Here is a 23,447-nt window from a genome sequence, read left to right as displayed (position 1 = left end):
CATTCCCTCAGGATATCGCTCTCAAAAATGGGAATGATCCCAACTGATTGGAGAGGATCTTGTCAAAGATGAGGCAATTGTTTGCCTCACATTCCTGGGACCGTGTCCGTGTGGAGATCCTCATTTGCCACAGCCAGATAAGCGTTTGGTGCCTCCTCCACCACACCACTACGCAGCTGCGTGGCGTTGACCTGCTGTTTTCTTAGAAACCCTGCCCTGCCTCTCTTTCACCTGACGTGGTACCTAATTCTTAATCTCCTGTGTTCCTCCTGGTGCCTTCCCCAGAAAATAATAATTAGGAAAGGGTGTGGGAAACCAACAGGCCTCCGTCCCACATCTGATAGAGCTCCAGCCAGCTGCCCTACATTTGCGGCAGACCCAGCCCCTCTGCCCCATCTGCAGACAGGCTGATCCCTACCACTGGCAATATGCAGAAAGTCTTCAGAGAGTTTTTAACACTCTCATCGTCCTGCTTTTAACAGGAGGAGCAGAAGGGATGGGGGCAGCTAAAGCACACCGGCTGTTCCACTGCAAGCACCAGCTCATTTCTTGTGGGGAAATTGCTGAACCGTGGCTGCAAGGTGGTAACGTCTCGGGCCCAAGCCTCCTGTAACTTTCTGACCTCCTGTCGGGTGAATTTTGGATTACTTTGCATAAGAAACAGGCAGGATGAGCAGGGTGTTGCTAGCAAACCAGTTTCCACTGGTGGGAGTGAGCTTGAGTTCTGGGCATGGTGGAAACCACGCTGCAGCTGATATTCCTGCCTTGGGCTTCTATAAGTGCCATGGCTTCTGCTTACAAGAGGATGTAAGTCTTGTGTCACTAGTAGGTACTTTTCTTCTACCCTGTCCTTAAAAGTTTTCCCCTGGATTCCTCTGTTTCTCACCACTTTTGCTTAGTCCTTTCCTCACCTGGAGCACTCCTAAGGTTTTGGCATGTTCGCCTAGCAATGGTGGGACCCACGTCAACCAAATGCAGGCTGTGGGATCATCTTTCTGAGAAATTACTTCCAGTCTCAGAAGATGCAGTGCTGTGTGCCCTTGCCCTGGATGGGGCAGCACAAACTGGCCTAATGTTTTGCTATGGCAGGAGTGAGTTAAAAAGGCATCCTGAAGCAATTCACAGCAACATAGAGGATAGGTATGAATGGGCATGTCAAGAGGTGACCTAGTCCATGCTGCTGTCCTCAGCTAACCTTTCCTGGCAGAGACTGACCAGCTGAATGGACAGTCTTCCAGGATGTGCTGGGAGGAATGCAGCAAGCAGCAGGGAACTGCCCCGAGTGTAGCTCTTAGGCTCAGTTTGCAAGAGTGGTCCACACGTCCCCAGGTGCCTTAACAAGGCACACAATTATAGTGGGCAGCTTCTGCTATGAGACAATTTCTGAAATGTTGCACACCCAACAGGACGGTGTGGCAATAACAAGGGAGTGTTTGAGGTTCCGGGAACCTCGGAGAAGGAGAACGTCCAAGCGACCACCTCCAAGGTCCTGTTCCTGTGAGCTGGAAGGAGAAGACAGGAGCTCCTGGAGGTGAAACCCATGGCTGGTGTTTGCGGAGAGGCTGCGCTCTGTGGTTCACTCAGCCCTGGTCCATGGGGATGGAGCTGCCCAAGGTCCAGCACCCAGGCCCTTGGACTGGAGACTGGCTGGAAACAGAAGGAAATTTTCAACTAACCCCACCAAGAGGGTCTTCTAATGGGCTAAAACCTCAACAATTTAAACTTGAGGGGCCATGGACTAAGTGGGATGAGTATATGAAAAGAAGAAACTAATCATTTAAATTCCAGAATAAGAAACTTAGGCAGTAAGAGGAAAAAGTGGGGAAAAAAATCTCACTTATGAGAATAAACGGCACAAAACTGGTGTTGCCTAAGCATGGCCAAATGCTTTCTTCAGCTGAGACGTTACAATCGCTGGCTGCCGCATGCTGAGAAAGGAGATAGCAAGTGAAAGAGATAAAGGTGGTGCTTTATGTTAATGGCAACGTTACCTGTTTTAGAGCTACAGGTAATTCAGAGCAGACTGTATGTAGATCAGCGTGCTAATTAGTAAAGCCCAAGAGGGAGTACTCCATGCATGCCTGCGAGGACAATTGACTGCCTCGTCAAACGAGGCCCAGGATGGATGTCTCTCTACAGGCTTATTTGCCATGTGTGAAAAGAAAACGGTATTTGCATAGAGAATTTAATTCTGGGACATATCTGTAGAGACTGCCTGCAGGCCACAGCGAAGCCTCTTGAGAGTTTCTAAGGGTGCCGGATTATAATTTCCCCACGGAGGAGGTATCCATCCGGCACACACCTTTCACATTTCATCGTGGTGGATAAAGAGTTCGTCACAGCCCCAGAAGCAGTTAGTTGCCTGATTGCAATCAACATCAGCAAAGTCAGGACAATCGTAGGTAGTCGGATAGGAATTTGGCTTTTCAAAGAGAATAACTTTCCCAAAACCGAAGAAAATAAAAAGTGCGGTTCATCCTGTAGGAAACTTGGTGAAATTTGACTGAAAATTGGGTAGCTTGTGAAGAGTTCAGCAGATGACCAGAAGCCATAGTTAAAACAGAGGCTGGTTTTAATTCCGTCCTGTGCAGCACTCTGAGTGTGAGCTCCTGGGGATGGAAATCCCATGTGGGATAAATGGGCTGAAACTCTGCAACTTGCCTGAGAGGTCCTGCTGGATGGTGGCTGGTAAGTAGGGGGGTCTCGTTGCACAAAAATCAGCTCAAGGCCAACTTTTTAAAACTGTCATCTTAAAGTAAATATGAAATCATTGTTGGGCACACCTTGGAGCGAACAGGATGGGTCACGTCACCAGAAGGAGGTGCTGTGCCTTGGTGACACTCAGGAAGGCTCCAGGGAGCACGGTAGGTAAAAAGGTGCGCAGAGGGAGGAAGAGTGGGTGAGGTGCTGGGGGTGAAGAACCAGGGGAGACGTGAAGAGGTGACTTATCTTTTGTATCAGGCACTGAAACACCCCCGGGTAGCTCCACAGTCTCACTTTTCCATGAGATATTTAAAAGAGGATGGAGAATGAGCCAGGCCGAGGCGTGGAAAACAGCTGGAGAAAAATACAGGAAAAATGGGTGACCTTGGGTGCCACCACCACGGCCTCTGTGACAGCACCCAGACCGTGGGTGGCTGCAGAGCTGGAGGAGGCGAGGTCCTGCTTCTGTTGGGCAAGGAGTGAGAGACGAGGTGAGTGGCAGCAGAAACGTCCCTGCTCCAGAGCTTTGATTTTGAGAGCTAAACCGAGGAGTGAAGCCGAAACGTGCACAAAGCACAGATTTCCTATTATCACCGCTTACGAGGAGCTCGTTATTATTAAGTATGAGTCACTGCGACAGGCCGAGCGCTTTCTGTTAGGAAGGAGAGGAACCAGAAATAACGCACTGACCTCCTGTTCCTGTGCGAACAGTCAGGTTCGTGCTCTCCTCCCTCCGTGAGACATTTCAGTTCATCATCCCGGTTTTACGGAGGCGGAGACCGGATTGGTAAATCCAGTCTGCATGCCTGAGAAGTGACCGGATTTCCAGAGGCACGGGGAGACTGCGGGCTCTTATTTTAGTCACTGTGAGCTGGGAATGCTCTGCAAATCACGGTGCCACTTTTGGGGCCGTAACACAGCGTTAACCAACGTTGGGGTCCCCGGCTTTCAGACCACTGGGTCTGGGCAGGGTCTAAGCAGAGCGCCTGGGTCTACCAAAGATTTCCAAGAGGCTTTTTTTGGAGGGGTGGGAGGTGCTGCTGGGGCTGGTGGCCACGATTTGGGTGCTGGGGACCTGACAGAGCTCCTTGCAGGCTGGGGAACTGACGGGTCCCTGCACTTAGGACAGCACTGAGCGGCACCGCCGGGCCCTACCTACCTCCCCGCTCCTGTGCAGACCGAGGCCGTGCCCAGTCCACAGCTCTGCGGGTTTGGGAAGCAGCAGGAGTGAAAAAATTAGCACGGTTCATGCCAAGGCCTGGCGGAGGCAGCTAATGAGGTAAACAGAAGCGCACGGAGAGAGAAAACCTGCGTGGCCCAGCGCCTGTCCGCAAGCAGCGCTTTCCAGCGGCGCCTGGCACCGTGCTCCGGGCTGGGACGGAAACTTTGGTGCTGGCAGGGGAGCCGAGATTTTGGCGAAAGAAGCCGGGGAAGAAAAGTGGTAAAACGGAGCGGGCAGAGGCCGAGAAGTTAATGAGGCTGGGGGACGCGGAGGAGGGCAAGGGGCGGCGGGGGGATGCTGAGAGCGGGCAGCGGGGCCGTCGGGGGGCACGCAGGGAGATCCCCCGGCTACTGCTGGCCACGGGGCCTCGCTCGCCATCCCCGGCCGGTTTTTGGGCTTGGAGGAGCCGAGCCGAGCCGAGCCGGGCGGGAGGAGCGCGGCAGCCCCGGCCCCTCCCCGCAGCCCGCCTCCGAGCCGTGCCGAGCCGTGCTGAACCGTGCTTGAGCCGTGCCCAGCCGTGCTTGAGCCGTGCCGGGAGAGCGGGTCGGGCGCTTTCAGGTGGGTCCGGGGGCTTTCCTCGGGGTGGTCGGGGGGGAGAGGCCGAGCCCCCGCTGCCCTGCCCCTGCCCCGGTGCTGCCGGCCCCCGGGGGGCTGCGGGGACGCTTTGCGTGCTTGCGGGACGCGGGGCCGGTCAGCCCGCAGCCGGGGAACTGCGGGTCCCCGAGCAAGCCGCGGTGCTTCAGGCTGGCTGGAAGGAGCAGGGGGAGGAAAGGTTGCAAACACAGAGGCGCTGTGGGGATGCCACGCTCCCGCACCGTTTGCTCAGGGTGGGATGCCCGCCAGGGCCAGTGCGTTTCGCCCCGTCTGGGCTCTTCTGGGGGTTGCTGGAGCCAAGACCTGGGTTTTCCACTGCCCCACAGCTGCTCGGAGGAGACCTGGGAAACTGGATCCCTGGTAACCAGCAGCCGTCGCCCAGACGCAGCCAGTGTTGAGTTGCAGCCGGCATCTCTTTTACGTGTCGTGTCCTTCGTGTGCCGGCCTCACGGCATCACCTCACCCGCTCGGTGCCAGGGCGCTGCGGACGAGGCGAGCCTCGTGGCAACCCGCGTGGCCCTGGCCCTGCGTGGGGCGGCTGCTTCGCCCAGCAGAGTGAGGGACCGGGGCGTTCATCTCCTTCAGCGGGGCGAGCCGGGGGCAGCTCCTCCAGCTCCCACAGCCTTGGCCCCGGCCTCGCTCCCAGGGGGGAAATATCCAGAACCAGGTCACCGTAGACCGTTCTGCCTCCTCTTTCAGGGACACGGCCTGTCGGCTGGTTTCCAAAGATTTAAAAGGGGGGAAAAAAATACAAATATAAGTGATGTTGGGCTTTTAGGGTTAGCAGCCCTCCCTGGGTTTGTGGTGGTCTGCCTTTGTAGCGCTGCCGTCCCAGCCCAGCCTGCGAAGGCACAGGTGTGTCGGGGCTCGGGAGGCTGCGAGGGGCCGGTGTCTGGTTGCACGAAAGAGCAGCCGTGCCTCTCTGCCAGCTCCTGAAATGGAGAGCTCTCGAGGGCACGGCCTCCACCTGAAATGTAACTTTATGAACATATCCCCTCTGTGGCCTCTTCGTCCCCTGCGCTCGACAGCTCAGCCGCGAACGGCTTCAGCGAGGAGCGAACCTCTATTTTAATTAAGCCATACACACCTCAACCACAGCCTAGATCGCTCTTGTAAATCAGCACCCTAAATGATCGGCCTTTGTTACCCGGTACAGTAACGAGGGGGAAAATTGCAGGCTGCGCCTCCCCGCCAAGCTGCCGAGCACGTTGCAGCCGGGCCGGTGCGAGCACCTCGGAGGCAGGGAGCTGACGGAGCCGGTGGCCACAGCCACCTGCGGAGCTGCTCGGGGCTGGGCCATGCCTCAGAGCACTGCTGGGGGCAGAGCGGGAAGCAGCGGTGTTGAAATGGTGGAAACAGCCTGGGAAAAGGCGGTTTTCCTTCCTCTGAGCATCTCCAGTCTGAAAGTCCGTCCGCCCGCCTCTGCCTCTCGCGTGCCCATCGCTGTACAGCAATTAAGGTGAGAGCGATAAAAACCTTATCAGCTCCCAAGTGGGAGACTGACAAGTCAACTCCTCGCAGGACCATGTGGAGCTTCAAAAAAAAAAAAAATTAAAATTTTGTTTTATTTATTTATTTATTTTGCATAGAGGTTTCTTTAAATTCGGGATGGATACCAAAGAACCGAAAAGAGCGGGGCAGGTATTTAACCTCTGTTGAAAAAACTTTATGCCTCAACAACTGCAAGCGGTGCTTCCGTATCTGGAAGGTGGATGTGAACGCACGCAGGACCGTTTTACAGTCGTGGGTGGATAATGGGTGCATGGGAAAGCCAGGGGGAGAGAGAAAGACCGGTGGCAGAGCTACGTGTCCGGCAGACACACAGCCCTGGGGTGATCAGCAAGATCAGCATTCAGAAACAATTGCCTCTGTCAGCTTGGGAGATGCTATCAGAAAGGGGAAGGATGCCTCAAAATTGCAACTGGCTTCAGTAAAGACTAAATTTCAGGTTTCAGAGCCACCCAGCCAGCTCCCTGTGTGCTCGCAGAAGGGAGCAGCTTGTCCAGCGTCTCCCACCTCTGTGTGCAGCAAGGTGCCAACGCTTATCAGCGTAGCCTGGAGGTGACCACAGAGGGGACATGGCTGGGGACACTGCCCACTGCAGCACCTTGTGTCTGGGTGGGAAGAAGACATGATGTAGGAGCTACCAGGGACTGAGGGTTTGTAACCCACATTTTAGGGTTGCATGATGGCCCGAGCTTCTTGGCTTTCCTTTCTTTGTAAGTGTTTGCAGGGGAAAGCGTGAAAACTTAGATGCTGAAGTTTTAAATATAAATTAAAAATAAGCTTCAGATACCCTGTGTGTTTTAACTGGAGATTTTTACATAGCTGTGTTGGGGGGGCGTTGCGGTAAGCCTAGCTTGTGATTTTTTTTTGATCGCCTTGGGGTTGGCAATGCTGCAGGTTTCTCAGGTCAAACAAGAAGGGATCTTGTTGGGCAAGAACAGCAGAAGGGAACAGCGCAAACCTTCTCGGAAGAGCCAGCATTTTCTGAATTGCAAAACCCCATCTTGTGTGTTCATCCTGCTGGAATAGTTCTTGGACAACTCGATGGTTTAAGTGTGGGGTTGGCATCACGTCTAGACGGGACTGTCCCCACCGGCAGAACCCCATCTCCCATCGGTGGTGGCAGCAGCTCCATGGGTGAACAGGCAGGAGGGGCTCAGCTCCACCTGCCGTGCTGCCCTGTTGTCTCCTCTGGCACGCAGTAGATGCTCAGGAGGTGGCCGGCCATGCAGGCATCTCCTCGCGCAGCTCTTCCCCACAAAGGTCCTTCTCCAGCATCCCTCCCGCTGCAGAGCGGTGCCTGCGCCGTTTCTGTCAAGGCCGATATGGCCAAACAGGATTGCAGGGCTTCCGAAAAACGTCACACTTCTGAATGTAATTATGCTTTTGTCTGCAAATTGACTTCTTCAGTTTTCCACCTTTTGATTCACTGAGCTGTGACATTGCCTCATTTTTGGGGGGAAGAAGTCTCTCCTTCAAAGCTGGATCAAAAAGAATCGGTCGGGGTGAAACGTTCATTCTGCCTGCTCTGGGCTCATGCGTTTTGCATCAATTTTTCAGCTTCTTTAAGTTTTCTTTTTTTCCTCTGCTTTTTCAGAAAGGATACGAAGGCAAGAAGAAACTTTGAGACAGTCAAGATTTGCATTTAGACATCACTGTGTTTTTTGCGGGATTTTTATGCTTTAGTATACAGCTGCTCAGCATTGGCAGACAAATAATCTTGGGTCTTGGAGGATCTAAAGAAACAGACTTCCAGACCTGAAGACACTGAGAAGAATGCAAATTGCCCGCATCCAAATGTTTTTAACAACCACTGCTTCCTTTCTATGCTAGAAGGTGGTGGCGCTAATTTTTTTTGCGTGCCGTCCAGCCGCTCGTTTCCTACCAACTTCAGGCTTGTTGGGTCACGTCCACCTGCACGCCGATGCTCGGCCGTGGCCAAAAGTTGGTCACTGTGATCTACCAGCCTGGTGGATATGGGGCTGTGGGGAGCGAGGGGCAGGAGGAGCAAGGTGAGCAGAGCACGTGTCAGGAACTGCAGTCCCGTGGTGCCCTGTGGTTCCTTCTGCTCCTGGCCGTGAGGAGAGGTGGCCACCGGGTCGTGCTTGGGGTCGCCGAGGCATCCTGCAGCAGGACCTTTCAGCCAGCCCTAATTAGAGGCAGGAGCTGGAGGGGAAGCGCCTGTTGCGTTTTGGCAATATCCGTGCTACGGCTTGCTTTATCGCATGCTAATGAGCGCTAATTGTCCTCGGCGGCCAGCTTTTTTTTATCAAAATTACGTGGGAGCCGTTTGCATAATCGCGTGCCAGCGTTCCCAGGGGGCAGCTTCCCGGGGAGATTCTTCTGATTTCGGATGAGTGCTGACCCCGATGTGCTGGGGCTGGGACTTGTAAGCGGCTTCTCTAAAGCTGGACATCAGCTCACAGGAGCCAAGAAGGATGCCTGCAGCATCTCTGGCACTTGGGTCTTGATTACCCCAGGTGAAGCAGAGCAAGTTACAGAGCAGGTCCTGAGGACCACGCTTCCTCTTAATTTAGCCTTTCTTTGCGCACGTAATGACGGCAGCTTTTCCTAAGAAGGGGCTTCTGGTCTGTGTAATGCTTCTGAGGAGGCATGAAGCCCAGCATCAGTGGGGTGGCGTTTTGGGGGTGCACAGGGCTTCATCTGCTGGGGTCAGCCCCAGGGGGTTGTTCGGATAAATATTTTGCCCCCACCTGTCATTACCAGCAGTCACGGAGGGAGCTTTCGCATGTCCTCTCCAGCTCCTAGCGGTGGGAGCCTTGCTTAAGGCCGTGTATTGGAAGCTAATTAAAACCGGTGACAATGGTAATTGGGTTGGGATTCTTGAGGGTAAGTATGACCTCATGTCTAAAATGGTAATGAAGCCTACTAAAAACCTCACCAAAAAGAGGTACAACAAGGGGAGCGGAGGCAACGGTGGCACGCGGGGGGAGCGCACGGGTGCCGGGGTGCCAGGACGGGCACGTGCCCGGCTTTGTCTCTGCGGCGGGGGTCCGGTGGCTGCTGTGACCCCGCCGTGTGTTGGTCTGCAGGGTGCCCCGAAGGGTGACGGGATGCCACTGTGCTGCGTGAGGACCTGCGCCCCGCGCTGAATCGCCGCGTGGCGGAGACGCCCCGAGGGACGCGGGGAGGTGACCGCTCCCCGGCCCGGCTCTGGATGAAGGCTGAGGATGTGCTATGGAGCCGGGATTCAACTGCTCCGACCTCTGCGATGGCAACCCCGGTTTCGGCAGCCAGGAGCAGCAGCAGAGGACGCTGCGGGAGCTCTGCACCATCACAGTCGTACGTACGGAGGTGGGGGAGCATGAGGGTTCCTCCGTGGAAGGGGATTTGGGCGAAGGGATGGAGAAGGGCTCAGGGGCATGGCAGCGAAGTGGTGCCCCCCAGCCAGAGGCCACATGCTGTCCTCTCCTGGGATGGCCTCCAAAAAGAGCCTGGCGCTCAGTGGGTGGCCAGAAGGCGAGGATGCAACCATGACAGCGCTCCCAGCCTCAGAGCTGCTTAGGAGCGGGCCTGGGATGCCCTTCTCTGCCCCTGGCCTTTCCCAACCCCTGGCACTTCAAAGGGCTTTTCAAATATTAACAGAGCAGCATTTAATTAAAAGCCATCATCTGTAATAAATGGCACCTGCCCCCAGCACCAGGCCAGCAGAAGCGACACAGGGATGGATGCGCGTGCTTGCGCTTGGCTCCACGTGAGGCTGCTGGAGGGAGCAGCGGGGCTCGGCCGCCTCAGTCTCTGCTGGGCTCTGCACGAACACGGGCGTTTAATTAGAAGACCATAAGCTGCTTGGCTCCCCGGGCCCTGGCAGCTTTGCTACAATTAATATTCCACCTGCTAGGGCTGGGATTTACTCTGCTCAGCAGCAGATGAAGTGCTCCAACTTCACGTAGTCGCAGACCACTGACGGCTGGGGAAAAACAGCAGTCGGTGTGTGGCGTGTGTGTGTTTGCAAAGGGAAAGTGGAAACCACAGTGTGCTTCTCTTCCCTGAGAAGTTCCCAAGAAGAAGTTGCAGCAATGCTTTCAGCAGCAGCCAGAGGTGGAAAGATGCTGCTGGTGGATGCAGCTGGGAGTGAAGTGGGATTTTTCAAGCGTGGTGTGAGGTGGCCCTCATTTGTGCAGCACGATGGGGTTTTTTGTGCAGCAAATCCTGGTGCGAGGTGAGGATGAGCAACCTGCTTGACCACCTGCACCATTTGGTGTGGTCTTCCTTTGTTGGAGAGCCAAAAGACCGGTGTCACCCCACCTGGGAGATAGGGAGGGGGAAGATGAGGTGGGCAGCAGGTGGCAGGTGGCAGGAGAACATCTCCCCAGGGATCCCTGTGCTCTGCTCTTGGCTGTCTTTCTTTCCTGGCCGAGATTTTTCATTACCAAGCAGCCCTGGGCCCAGCATGGTGCCATCTCACGCTGCACCCCAAAAGCTCTTGAGCTGCCTAGAGCTGGGGTCCCACAGACTGTCCCTGGCTGTGTGGCGGTGACATGGAGCTGCCCTGAACCCTCTTCAGCTGATGTCTACCTAGGACCAAGTTAGTTTTAGTTAGAGCTGGGAGACAGACGGAGCCTAGCTGGGTGTGTTGTTGCAAGATGGGGATAAAGGTGGGGATGGCTAGCAAAGGGTGCCCTACCTTTCTTCCCAAAGAAGTGTGGCAGAGTGTGTCCTGTCTACACACCTCTCATCAGCCCTGCTGGCAGGTCTTGGTCTCAGGCAGGGGTGTCTGCTCAGGGAGAGAGGTTTGAGAGATGCTGTTTCATGTCCTTTCTGGCTGAACAATCATGGCAGTGTAGAGACCTCCTTCGCTGGGAGCCCCAGAAGTGTCCTCTTCCTCCTCACCCCTTTTGCCTTCCTCAGACGTCTTCTGACCGCAGCGGGAAGAGCTCCCCATCTTTCTCTGCTGCTCTCCTGGGCGTCGTGTGGACGTTCCTGACCGGAGGAGTCCTGCTAGCCCTCTTCTTTCTGGTCTTCACCATTCGCTTCAGGAAAAACAGGTAAGGATGTGCGTGAAGGGGCTGCCGTGGCTTCTCATGGCTGGAGAAGCAGCGCATGGTGTCATCTCAAAGGTGCTACTTAAGAAACCATCAGCAGGGGTGAGGAGAAAAAGAGCTGGTTTCCCCTCTGCCCCATGGTCTTGAGAGCATCATTTGAGCAGCACAGCCCCAGGAGCAAAGCCACCGTGCTCTCAACAGCATGCCTGTTTCCCTGCTGCTATGGAGCCACTCCTGGTTTCATCAGAGCAGTGTTGAGTTTGGTGGCCGTCTTAATTGGTTGCTAAATTATTTAGGCCCCCCAAGGACATCCTCAGAGAGAAACTGTAAGGAACATGCGTTATTTACTTGCACTGCAGCTGGGCTGCCTACTGAACCTGGAGGCACAGAGGAGGCCTGTTTGTGCGAGCAGCACAGAGGGCGAGCTGGTGGGTGCTGTCCACCGGGGCTGGGGCACGGGGAGGAAGGCAGGGAGGAGGAGAGACAGGTTGGTCTCCAGGCTCTGTGTGGCTTTGGAGGCAGCAAGAGCCAGGGAGGAGCTCAAGGGCCCTGAAAGGAAATGATTCCCCCCTTCCCGAACACAGTTGTTATGGGTAAAGTTATGGGGGGGGGGGGGAAGCTGTAACCCGAATGTTAATGGCAGCTTCCTGTGTTTGAGCCTGCGCTCGGGGTGGAGGTCCTGCTGCCTGCCGGGAGTGTCAGGGTATGGCAAAAGGACTACGATTTAAAGTATGGGGCCAGGGACCATCCCCTGTGGCCACCTCCGTCCCTGCCACGGGGCCTTGCCCCGGTGCTGCCAGGCCACCGCGCTCAGTAACCGTCACCGCCTTCCCTGCTTTGTCTCCCGGAGGATCGTGAAGATGTCCAGCCCCAATCTGAACGTTGTGACCCTGCTGGGCAGTGGCTTGACTTACACTAGTGCTTACCTCTTTGGGATTCAGGAGCAGAGCCTGCCGTCCAGACACTCGGTGGAAACGCTTATCCAGGTGAGCGGGGCACGGCTGTGTCTTAACACACATGTACGTGTGTGGACACGGGTGGGAGCAACGGGTGCATCACCTCCTGGCCTCCTTACCCCCAGTGCCCCCATTTCCACCTCGTCCCGCAGGTGCGGCTCTGCCTGCTGTGCGTGGGGACCTCCCTGGTGCTGGGCCCTGTCCTGGGGAAGAGCTGGCGGCTCTACAAGGTGTTCACCCAGCGGGTGCCGGACAAGCGGGTGGTGAGTAGACAGCCCCCAGAGCAGGACAGACACCAGACAGTCCCAAACCAGTCTGGAATGGCCGATAAGCCCAGTGAGTAACTGGGATGGTGCACATGCAACTGGATACCTCAGGCAGAGGTCTGGCTGCACACCTAGTTGGGTTGGGGCTCCTCGTTTATGTGCGGTTGGTGTGGGATGAGCAAAACCAGGTGTCCTCAAGGGTGTCTGGAAGAGGGCCAGCCCAGGTGCGTCGGATCTTCTGTGTGGTGGGAGCACTGGGTGCTCCCCCACAGTGCTGGAGGAAGGGGATAGGGCAGCTGGGAGGGAAATGCGAGCCACTATGTACATTTGTGCATACAAAAGTGTGCTTACAGCTTTATGGGGCCACTTTCCAACAGTGAAAAGAAGGGAGGTGAGATGTGAGGTTTTGCAGCGAGGACTCCCATTCCTCAGGCACCAAACTCTGTGTTAATCTCATGAAATGATAATCCTATCAGCTTTTTTTTTTTTTTTTTTTTTTTTTCTCCACCTCCACCTTTTTTCTCTCTGTTTGTGATACGGGTGTAATGGATGATACTCTTTTTCTGGAAGTGCCATTTCCTGCCATGGCATTTACCAGCTAGCCATGCAGTCAGGGAGGGCTCATACCTGGTCCCAAGCCTGGCTGGGTCTCCAAGAGCCTGGGAGCTGGAGGCAGAGATGTAGGTGATGGGCTGTAGGTAAGCTGTTGGACTCCGCTCCAGGGGGAAGTATTAGGTTGAACACATCCCTTGGAAGAGACAACTAGAATGAGACCCAGGGGAATGGAGGTTGCTGGTGCCCATTTACCACTGACTGTAACACTTCCTGCGTGTTTGCAGATTATCAAAGACCTCCAGTTGCTGGCGATGGTGGCAGTGTTGGTGTTGGCAGACGCTGTATTGCTCTTGACGTGGGTCTTCTCCGATCCGGTCCAGTGTTTCCGAAGCCTCAGCGTCTCAGTGCGGGTAAAGGGATGAGGAGAGGTGGTGCAGCACTATGCTGTGTCCTGTCTGATCTCTGGGAGCAATGCTGGTGGATGGTCAGGCTTTTGGAGGTGCTGTTTAAAGACAAGACAGACAGAAAAGCCAAAAAGCCTTTGGGGTTCTCCAGGTTGGCTTTGTCTGTGGCCTATTTCAGAGATGGGGTTCAGCTGCAAGATTTCCAGGTCCATGCACCCCAACCAGGAAGGGGATATCTGTTTGCAGAGCTTCGGCTGGCCAAGCAGTGGGGTCTAGTGAATGGTCTTGACCAGTGTGTGCAGGTCATCTGGGTGGCACAGAAGAGGACCATGGCATCCACAGATGCTTTAGAAAAAGGCTTAACCAGCCCCACTGCAAGCAGAATACCAAAATATTCATGATTTAACTGCCCGCCCCAGCAGCACCAGATTTGGCATTTCCCTTTAGGAGTTTACAGAGGAGACCTGCTCGGATTTGTAGACCTGTCGCCCATCGGTCTGTCCCTGCTCCCAGACAGGGGCAGCAGCCTTCACTTCTGCCTTCCCATTGCCTCCTAGGCGACAGAGAAAGGCATGACCTGTTCAGTGAGCCGGATGCAGTCCTGTGCATCTCTTTATTCCGATCTTTGGCTCGTTCTCATTTTAGGGTTTAAGGTACGTAACCTCTCTATTGATTATTGCGTTGTATCTCACCTCCTCCCAGTCTCACAGCCATAACTGTTTAGCAGCATTTGTAGTTTCTCTGCTCTCCTGAGCTACATGTGCATTGCAGGTCCCAACTGCTCCTGTTCATCTTGAAAGCCTCCCAACCCTATTTCTTCTCATCTTGATGTTTTCTTGCATTCCCTTGTAAAAGCCCTGTTAGCCAGTTTCTCCCTGCCCCACTGTCTCTTCTGCACACACTATGCACGTGCTCTCTCTACAGTTCTTGGCCTGTAACCACCCGTGCCTCATCTATCTCCCTCCTTAAAACTTGTGTCTTAATGTTTTCTAAAGCTCACTTTTTCCATGAAGCTTCAGTTCAGCGTCTGCCCCAGTGATGCACTGTGCAGCTCAGACCCTGAGTCGTCTGACTTCAAATCAAGGAGGTGCTGACGACAAGTGCGTGGTGTCTACCTTCACAGGATGTTTATCAGCTTAATTATACCACTGAAATACACTTTCACTGGCGTAACGTTGTATGTGGCCATTCATATTCCAGAAGAGTTAGTTATACTGATGTAACTATATAGGTATAATTATAGCTGTAATTATCCGTGGTCTCATGTGTCTCTGGGTTGGCAGAGGTTGGAAGCATTTCAGCAAGCTGATTTTGATGAACCTTGTGAGATCACAGCCTTCCTTTGCAAATGGCTCTGTCCCCGCATGCAACACAAGCAGTTCCTTTCTGACTCACCGTAATGTAATAGTCATTGACCATCTACCAAGAACCATAGGAATAAGAGCAGAAAGAGACCTCAGGACACTGCCAAGTCCTTCTCTCCCCTCCACTTCATTTTAAAGACATTAGCCTAGTCTGTCCTCAAAAGACCTTTGGTGCTGGGGATTTCAGACCTTCCCTGGGCAGCCACTTTTGGTGCTACATCTCCATCCCTGACTTTGTCCACAGTTTGTGTTAGGTTTCTTCAGGGCTTAGACGAGTAATGCTTTTGCCTGCAGCTCCTCCAAACTCTTTTTGTTCCTCTCATTCACAACAAAACATTCCCAGTCACAGGTACTCCTCATTAGCATTGCCTTGAACCTGACCCTGATCCTATCTACCAGGTGTCACAGAGGTATTGCTTTAGTGGTTTCTCTGGAGTTAATCTGGATTTACACTAATGTGAGAGTAGGCTCTGTCTCTGCGTGTACATCACACTTCTTATTTTCCAAGGCATTACTGTGCTCAGCTCTTTGTGAAGCCACTCAGTGCATTATCCTGGTTTTACTGGCACGGAGCAACGGACAGAAATGGCTTGCCAAGGTCATCCATTGAATTAGGAGTACAGGCCTCTGCTCAAGATTCAAAACAACAACAAAACTAAGTCCTGTGCTTATTTAAAGTCCTAATTTACCAGCTGGCAGTGTTTTTGTCTGTGTCTCCAGTAGACTACATGAATATTAAACGGGACTTTGGTGCTGTTATTTTCTCGCTTAGGACTTGGCTTGCCTTTGGGCCCTGTGTTTGTAGGTGAATGTGGTTATCCTGCGCAGATCCTATGGAGCAGATCTGGGTGTCAGCTTAGTTCCTAGGTCTCACTATTGCCGTTCTCCCATGAGAACTCACGGTGCTCTTAAGTCGGGAGGCTCGGCAGTGTCCAAGGATGTGAGCCTCCTCTGCCTGTCAGAGTCCCTCCAGCCCATAACCCTCAGCCCATAACCCCCGCAGTGGTCAGCAAGCAGCCACTGCACAGAGGGGTCCAGAAGGGTCTACAAAACATGTGCCACTGGTCATAAAAAAGGACTGCCTGATGCCCAAATAACAATTTTATATTTTTTAGTAGTAAAAGGCCGACAGCTGCACTTGCTAGGTAGTGCAGGGATTATGTAGGAGTCGTGTGCCCAGTATTTGGGTCCTTGCATGAGCAGGGAATTTGTTAGATGGCATTTCCAAAGGACCCTGAAAGCAGACCACGACCTGTGATAACAGAGGAGGGCAAAAAATACTCGGTGTTGCCTGGGAGTGAGACCTGGGGAGAGGATAGCTGTGCGCAGAGCCCTTCTTCAGCCCCTTCCACTGCCGCTGGCGTCAGGCAGGAAGCGGGGAAGGGGAAAGAATTGAACCAGGGAGTTTCCTGGATTTCTATTTGAAGAGGCAGCAAGGACATCCTCTTCCCTCCAGCCTAACCCCCTGCTTTTTCTGTCTTGCTTTTTCCTTCTGAATGCCCTTCTGAGCCTTCTTTCTGCCCCGTCAGAGGTGTGTTGTTGCAGTATGTCCCACCACCACCGTGTCCCCGCGGGGATTTTCCTCTCCCCTCCATCTTTGCCGTTCCTGCTCCACCACAGAGGAAGCTTTCCCTCCTCTCCCTGCCTCTCCTGGCCGTGCCCTGCCCCGTGGCATGGCCTGGCACCCCGCAGGTCCTGCCAGTGCCACCAGCCCTGCCCTCCCACCCCGCCGCTGCTGACAAAGCATCCCCCGGCCTGCAGCGGCCTGCTGGGCTCTCACCGCGCTGCACAGCGCCCGCCACACGAGAGATCAAAGGGCATTAATTAGGATGGCACCGAGTGTCAGGCTGTAATTATCCCCGCTCTGCCAATCTCCCTTCTGAAGGCAGGCCTCGTCTTCTGCTTGCAGAGCGTCCTGCTGCTCTACGGGACGTACCTGGCCGGCCTGACCGACAACGTCAGCTCCCCGCCGGTCAACCAGTCCCTGACGCTCGTCGTGGGGGTCAACCTCATTTTCCTGGTGGCCGGTGCCGTCTTCTTAGTTCACCGTTTCTTCCGCGCTTGGCACAACTTGCTGTTTGGTTTCACCTCCGGGGGCATCTTTGTGTGTACGACTACGATCAACTGCTTCATCTTCGTCCCGCAGGTACGCTGCCAGCACTGTACAGAGACCAGCCTGGAAACAGGCATGTTTTTGGGGTTTAACACTTGTATTTCCTGCTGCTTTCCCCAAATATTTGGGCTCACCTGCACAGCTCAACCTCCAAAACCCGGTGGCTCTGCTTCCCCAAGCAAGTCCCTTGAATCTCCGAGGGCTGAGTTTTTTTGCCCACAGCCCTCGCCAGGTCCCCCGTGTCCTCACCTCATACCCCACGTGCACTCTCAAAGGAGGAAACTCAGCGGTGCTTTAAGGAAGCCTTTTGTGACCCAGCTCGGCTCTTCTGCTTCCCACGTCCTCCAGGAGGAGCCCGGTGCATCTGACCGTGACGTTAGTGAGAAAAATGCTCCCATTGTCACAGCGAGAGGAAGCAGTTGTTTACTCAGATTTATGTTTGGAGGAATGTTAGGGCTCAAGGAAATGAGGTGAGGAAAGGAGGAAGAGGTGAAACAGAGGAAAGAGCAGATCTGTGCAAGAGAGGTCTCGGGGGATCTCACCCACATGCACAAATACCTGATGGGGAGGAGGAGGGAAGGGGGAGCCAGGCTCTTCTCAGTGGTGTCCAGTGATGGGACAGGAGACAACGGACACAGTCTGAAACACAGGAAATTTTGTTTAAACATCAGAAAAAGGGTGGTGTTTTTTTTTTTTATTTTTTTATTTTTTCTTGCTGTGAAGGTGGTCAGACAATGGCACAGATTTCCCAGAGAGGCTATGGTGTCTCCCTGTGGAGGGATGCTCACAACCCAGCTGTATGCATCCACGGGCAGCCCACTCCTGTCTGACTGGGGGGGACAAGATGATCTCCAGAGGTCCCTGCCCACCTTGGCAATCCTTCTGGGGTTGGTTGGTGTAACCACAGGGCCCCAACCCAGTGGATCACCAGCTCTTGGGAGCCCTCCTGGGGCGAGCACCAAGCCCGCTGGTGATCCCTGAGCGGGGACGGAGAAGCAGCCGAGCTGCGCTGCACCAGTCCATCCTGCCTTCTGCCTCTGCTCTTCCTCCATGTAGCCTGGGGGCCTTGAGCATTTTATTTAACTTGAATCTTTTAATTCATCGGCTTGTTTTTCCTAATGGGCTTGCTCTTCTATTGCTCTTCTGAGATCGATGAGCAGCGGGAGCCGGGCTGTGCAAGACGAGAGACAAGAAAACAGATATTAAGTGCTGCTGGTTTACGCCTTGTCACCAGCGATTCAGGGACTAGGCAGCGTGTGTGATGCTCTCTTTGTTACAGAGTCAGGGGAAGGGGAGGGGGCTTGTACAGCATGCTTGAAGGTTGCAGCACAGCTCTCTCTGTGTTAAAAGCCAAGCCAGGGACCGGGCAGGGTTCAGACATGTGGGATGCTCAGAGCACTGCTTCGCCACCTCCCTGGCTGCCTGTCCCTGCGCTCATCCGTCACACCCCGCCTTTGTCTCCCTCCCTCTGTCCCTTTGTCTCCTTCTCCCCGAGCGGCAGCTGCCTCCCTCCGCACGCACCGTGCCAGTAACAGCTCCTTGTGCCCCACAGCTCAGGCAGTGGAAGGCCTTTGAAGAAGAAAGCCAAACCCTGAGCCACATGGCAAAATATTTCACCAGCCCGAGCAGGAGCTGCCACTCGGTGTACAGCGAGGAGCAGCTCTACCAGCTGATAGGGGAGAAAAACTCCATGAAGCGGCTGCTGACGGAGGTAGGGGGCTCTGCCGGCCCTGATGCCATGGCCATGGGGTCTCAGTGGCCTCTTCACGCCCTGCCCTTTGTGTGCCAAGGCTTGGTGGGGTGGGCAGCCCTTTGCTACACCCCAGTCCCCCATCTGGAGGGGAGGAGCTGATTGGTTTTGTCCTGTCATTCTGCATCCTCATCCTGAAGTGCCAAAATTTGGGCATAAAATAGATGGCCTGATTTAAAAATATATATATATAAATATATATATATTATATATATATATATAAGTGGAAGGAAGAGAGCAGAAAAGCCTGGTTTCCACAGCCTGGTCAAATATAAGGTGAATTTAGAGGGGAGCTGCAGCCTCTCAGGAAAGCCCCCAGCCCCTGCTCCCTCTCCTGCACTCAGGGAGCCACTGTCCCCCATGCCTGAGGGCTCTAGGGTGCACTGGGGAGGAGGAGGTCCCAGCTGGCTTTTGCAGGCTGTCTCAGAGCTCCTCTCTGCACAGAGAAGGGCGACTCATTTTTTGCCCCGTCCACTTTTGAATCCTCAGCGTTTACCTACCCGTGCTTGACACGTTTGTGTGTTCGATGCAGAAAAACGCCGTGATCGAGAGCCTGCAGGAGCAAGTGAACAACGCCAAGGAGAAGCTGATGAGGCTGATGTCTGCGGAGGGCGGCTGCGACCCCGCGGTGCTGGCTCCCTGCACCCGGAGCACAGGGTGGCACGGTGAGCGGCGTGGCTGCGCTGCGGCCGGTGGGGATGTGCCTGGGGACTGCTGCCCCCTGGATCCAGAGCAGGACGGGCAGCAGCCTCCTCAGTTGCTGCATGCATCACCACACAGTCTGGTGCCTTTTAGTGGTGATGCTCAGGATCTCTGGAAATGTGTGAGTCATGAGCACGTGCTGCCAGAGGAGCCTGATTGCTCTCCGGTGCTGCTTTTTGATGTGGGGGACAACCCTGAATGCAGCCCAAAAGATGCCCAGGAACATGGGATGCTTGCAGGGAAGGGGCATCCTCTGGAACCTGGCCAGGACGTCTCAGCTACTGCATCCAGAGAGCATCCCCCCAAGGTCAGCTACGTAAGCAGTGAGAAGCTGCAGGAAATCTTGCAAGATCTGAGCCTGGACGGCAGGACCTGCAGCCCGGCCTTCCCTGCACATGGGGCAGGGATGTGGGGGGCGCAGGAGGGGTACCCAGCCGCCCGCAATCCCCTCAGCCCCTACCTGACGAGGCGGCGGCGGCATGTCCCGCTGCCCCCTGCCTCTGCCGGCTTCCCCATGTCCCCATCCCCTCGCCCCCGGTGTGCGGCCAGCTCGGCAGTCAGCAGGCTGGGCACACGGGGCCGTGGGGAGCCAGCACGCCTCGCCATGGGGAGGGAAGGCGAGGGAGCTGACAGAGGGCTCCATTACCCAGCACCATCCTCTCTATCCATCCCCACCGAGGGATGGCCGGAGCCCCAGGGCTGGGAGGCGAGCGGCACGGGCCCAGAAATTCACCACGATGCTTCCCCGTGGGACTGGCGGCAGCGGGGTGCCCCGGGGATGCCAGCTCGTCCCGCCCTGCACTCGCTGTACCATTACCCGGACTCGGACTCCAGCAGCAGCTCCGAGGAGATGTTTCCCTGCTGCCACCGGCCCTGCTGCCAGGCCTGCCTGCACAGCCCCCGCGGCTCCCTGGGCAGCAGCAGCAGCACGGACACGGACACGGAGCCCGGTGGGGCTGCAGGATGCTGGCTGGAGCCCCAGGGCAGGGATCAGCCTGTTGTGAACTTCAAAGAAGATCTGAAACCCACGTTTGTGTGACCGCGAGCACCCCCGTCCCAAAGGCGAGTGCCCCCTTCCTCCCAAAGCACGCTCTGTGAAAGAAAACACGGTGATGCAAAATAAATGCATCCCTCTGGGATGGAGACAGCAGGAGCACTTGCAGCCGTGGCAAAGCCACGGCCTCACAGCTGAGGGCACGATGGAGACTCTGGTGAGGCTTGGTAGTGTCTGAGCATGAGCGTGGAGTCCAAAGGTGACATCTTTGGAGGTGGCCTTGCGTTTTGTGCAGCTCGGTTGCACAGTCGTAGGTTAGACTCAGGTTGGCGCTGAAGGAAAGGACAAGCAAGCAATCTTAAAGAGGATCTGAAAAGGTTTCTCTCTCTCTCTCTCTCTCTTTTTTTTTTTTTTTCCTGCAGCTTGTGTGCCCTTCCGTATGCCTTTGTGGTGGATGAAGTAGCCTGGAATGTTTTAGGTTTGTTTAAATTAATACAGTCTGTTTAATTTTTTTGTCTGAGAAATATCAAAGCAGTAAAAGCGGTGTGCCCGCTATCGTTGGGATGTTTGTGGAGGCATTTCAAGCGTGTAGCTGCCTTCACAGGAGAAGCGAGGGGCTCTGAAACCTGAAGCCCAGCCCACGGAGACCCCTTTGGAGGCAGGATGCCTTTGCTGAAAGGGATGGTAACGGAGGCACCCCCAACCCAGCTTTGAACGATGCACATCCCTCTCACTACCCTTTATGAAGGTCAAGTATCTCACTGTTGTATCCCCTCACCAGCACCACCTTTTCTTCCCCAGCACTTCTTCTCCGGATTTGCTGAATCCTGCATTCCTAGGGCAAATGCCAAACCCAATCACCTTAAGGAGAACAATATCCCCACAGCCCCTCATTGTTCCCAGTACGGAAACTCTCCAAAGGGTGATCCCAATTCCCAAATCCCACGTCCTGGGGGGCACAGGTGTCCCCTTCCCCAGCTGTGGGGCCAGATGGATGCTAACCACAGCAGGCAGGTGGTGGGCAAAGGGCTGGGGCTGCCACCCGTTCCTGACCACCACTGCCTCCCCTGCAGGGGAGGTGGGCAAAGCAGTGGGGTTTGGTGTCCTGGGGTTTGGTGCCTACCAGGTGGGATATGGCAAGAAGGGGGCTCTGCCTGCTGCGGGTCCCCCTGAGGGTGAGATGTGAGGGGGTCTTCTGTCCTCCTTAAGCATGGTTAGAGTTTGCTCTGGGGCCAGGAGAGATGGCAGGGTGGTCATGGGGAACGATCGAACGCTAAGCCATCTGGAAGCAACTGATATAAAAATTAACTTAAAATTTACTAGTGAAGGCAGAAAAATCCTCTGGAGGACTTTGAACCGATGGTTTGTTTGGAAACTCTTCATTGGAATTTAGGGCAATTTCTTTGCTCTGTCGGGTCACGAGCAGCCACAAAGGAAAGCCACATGCCAGGGGGAAAGACATACTTTCCATGTACACACAGAGGGCTGACACCGTGCATACATGCACACGTGTGTGCACACGAGCACTCACTGGTGCTTTAGGCAGCTCCCGGCTCCAGCCTCGTCCTGTGCCTAGCAAGGAACACGCGTTGGATCCAGGTGGGAAGAGCCAGAGCACCACGTAGTGGACCAGGCTGCCTGCACGTGAGAGGAGAGAACAGCGAGATGGTGGGCTGTCTTTTATTGCCATTAGCTTTATGGGAACTTTGCATCTGGCATTGCATATACACAGGAGCATTCCTGCACCTTATCTTTAGACATCAGGCACTAAATCAGGTGTTTGGTTCCCCAACAGCTCCTTGTACATCCTTTGGAGGAGCCCTTCTCTCCCCACCACGTGATCCAATGCGTTTTAATTTGGGCTTTGCCCAGAACCCAAGGTTTGTGAACAGCTGTAGGGGCAGGGCTGCACATTCTGCCATGGCAGAAAGGCAGACCATGAGAGCTGTGGCAGCAGGACCATGAGTGCCCCAATCTGTATTTTCTTGCTGTTGGCTACAGAGATAGCTCAAAGAGAGCTGTCTCTCACCTGGGGGTCCTGTAGTATCAACATCCCATACAAGCAATGAGGTCCTCTGAACGTTTCCAGCTTTGCGAGCTGCATCTCCAATGCATTCTTTCCCTTCTGGCCCTGCACCTCTCCGGATTCCAGCTACTGTCTGCAAACAGGCTCATAGGAGGAGATGACAAAGCCACCTCAGACAGTGTACTTGAGCCCTGCCATGTACGGTGCGACAGGAGATGCTCCCCAGGTGGCCTGTGAAGGGCCTCTCCCCAGTTCACAGAGATAAGAAAGAGCATTGCTAGCTGTGGGATGTGGCAATGTGGGGAGCAGCAGTTGGTGGCTCTGGGTCTCTAGATGATGTGGGTTGCGGGTTTTGGGGAGGTGAGGGAGTGCCCACATCAATATGGGACCTTTACAGGTCTGGAAGAAGCTTTGTAAGAGTTGTCCTAAAGCCCAACAGCCATGAGGGCTGCAGTGAACTGCTCTCCTCCTGAGCAACGTTGTTCTCCTGAGCCCAGATACCTGGCCAGTCTCTTTCTTACCTTATCCAGTTCTTCACGTGTGCCTCCTCCTTGGCCTCTACCTCTAGGTACTCCTCCAGCTGCTGCTGTTACCCCAAAGTCTGCACTTAAAGCTGGGACTGCAAAGCTCTAGGTCTCCAGTTGTGAGGCACCAAACGCATCAGTGCAAACTGCACCCTGGTCACAGCCTTGTGCTGCAGAAAGTGGTCTTGTCCTTGGGGGACAGAAAAAAAAATAATAAAAAAAATTAAAAACCCCTATGGGTCCTGAGAAGGTAGGAGAAATGTGGCTGTTTTAGCAGTAGATGTGAAATAACTTCCTGCTATATTTTATGACCGTGCACTGTGGAAACAATCTCCCCACACACATGGCAGGGTGAGTGCATGGGGCATGCAAACACGGCTCTAAGTTAAGTGTCTTTCCTGCATTAAAGTTGTGGATCAAAGCCTATGGAGCACGCTCACCTCCAAGCACGCACCTCTCAGTGCTCACAGCGAGGGCTCTCGCTTTCATGCCCACACTACCACCTCTCCCCTGTGTGGAGGCGCCTCTAGCTGAGCTGGTCTCCTTCTGTCTCAGGCATCTGCAGCTTTATGTTTTTTGCTGCCAGGGTGCTATCCTTTACATAAGGATTTATTTTATTTTATTTTATTTTATTTTATTTTATTTTATTTTATTTTATTTTATTTTAATTTTCTTTCATTTTCTTTCTTTCTTTCTTTCTTTCTTTCTTTCTTTCTTTCTTTCTTTCTTTCTTTCTTTCTTTCTTTCCTTTTTTTTTTTTTT

General features: G+C 54.3%; 1 protein-coding gene across 8 annotated transcripts; it reads left to right on the top strand.

Annotated features, from left to right (window-relative positions):
• Nucleotides 1–336: 336 nt before the first annotated feature.
• On the top strand, nucleotides 337–20,636 carry GPR156 (G protein-coupled receptor 156). 8 transcript variants are annotated; one of them, XM_083811710.1, is made up of 11 exons: nucleotides 337–581; nucleotides 1,407–2,688; nucleotides 9,079–9,340; nucleotides 10,898–11,034; nucleotides 11,882–12,017; nucleotides 12,140–12,250; nucleotides 13,093–13,218; nucleotides 13,770–13,865; nucleotides 16,486–16,722; nucleotides 18,242–18,400; nucleotides 18,972–20,629. In XM_083811710.1, exons 3-11 carry the CDS (start codon nucleotides 9,224–9,226, stop codon nucleotides 20,178–20,180), a joined length of 2,328 nt encoding a protein of 775 aa, XP_083667836.1. In that variant the 5' UTR covers nucleotides 337–581; nucleotides 1,407–2,688; nucleotides 9,079–9,223; the 3' UTR covers nucleotides 20,181–20,629. The 8 variants fall into 8 exon arrangements, with proteins under 8 accessions (XP_083667836.1, XP_083667839.1, XP_083667835.1 ...); XM_083811709.1 differs by lacking the exon at nucleotides 337–581 and adding an exon at nucleotides 593–807; XM_083811713.1 differs by lacking the exon at nucleotides 1,407–2,688.
• The last annotated feature ends 2,811 nt before the right edge of the window (nucleotides 20,637–23,447 follow it).

The sequence above is a fragment of the Anser anser genome, assembly GCF_964211835.1.
Source record: "Anser anser genome assembly, chromosome: 1".
In the NCBI taxonomy this organism is placed as follows: domain Eukaryota; kingdom Metazoa; phylum Chordata; class Aves; order Anseriformes; family Anatidae; genus Anser; species Anser anser.
The sequence above is the reverse complement of the archived record's forward strand: the minus strand, read 5'-3'. Positions and strand labels throughout refer to the sequence as shown.

Bases quoted from the DNA above. Each gene is read 5' to 3' on its own strand.
- GPR156 (XM_083811713.1), top strand. From the start codon at position 9,224: ATGGAGCCGGGATTCAACTGCTCCGACCTCTGCGATGGCAACCCCGGT. The intron at 9,341-10,897 runs GTGGGGGAGCAT...TGCCTTCCTCAG, and splicing joins TCACAGTCGTACGTACGGAG to ACGTCTTCTGACCGCAGCGG. The intron at 16,723-18,241 runs GTACGCTGCCAG...TGTGCCCCACAG, and splicing joins GCTTCATCTTCGTCCCGCAG to CTCAGGCAGTGGAAGGCCTT.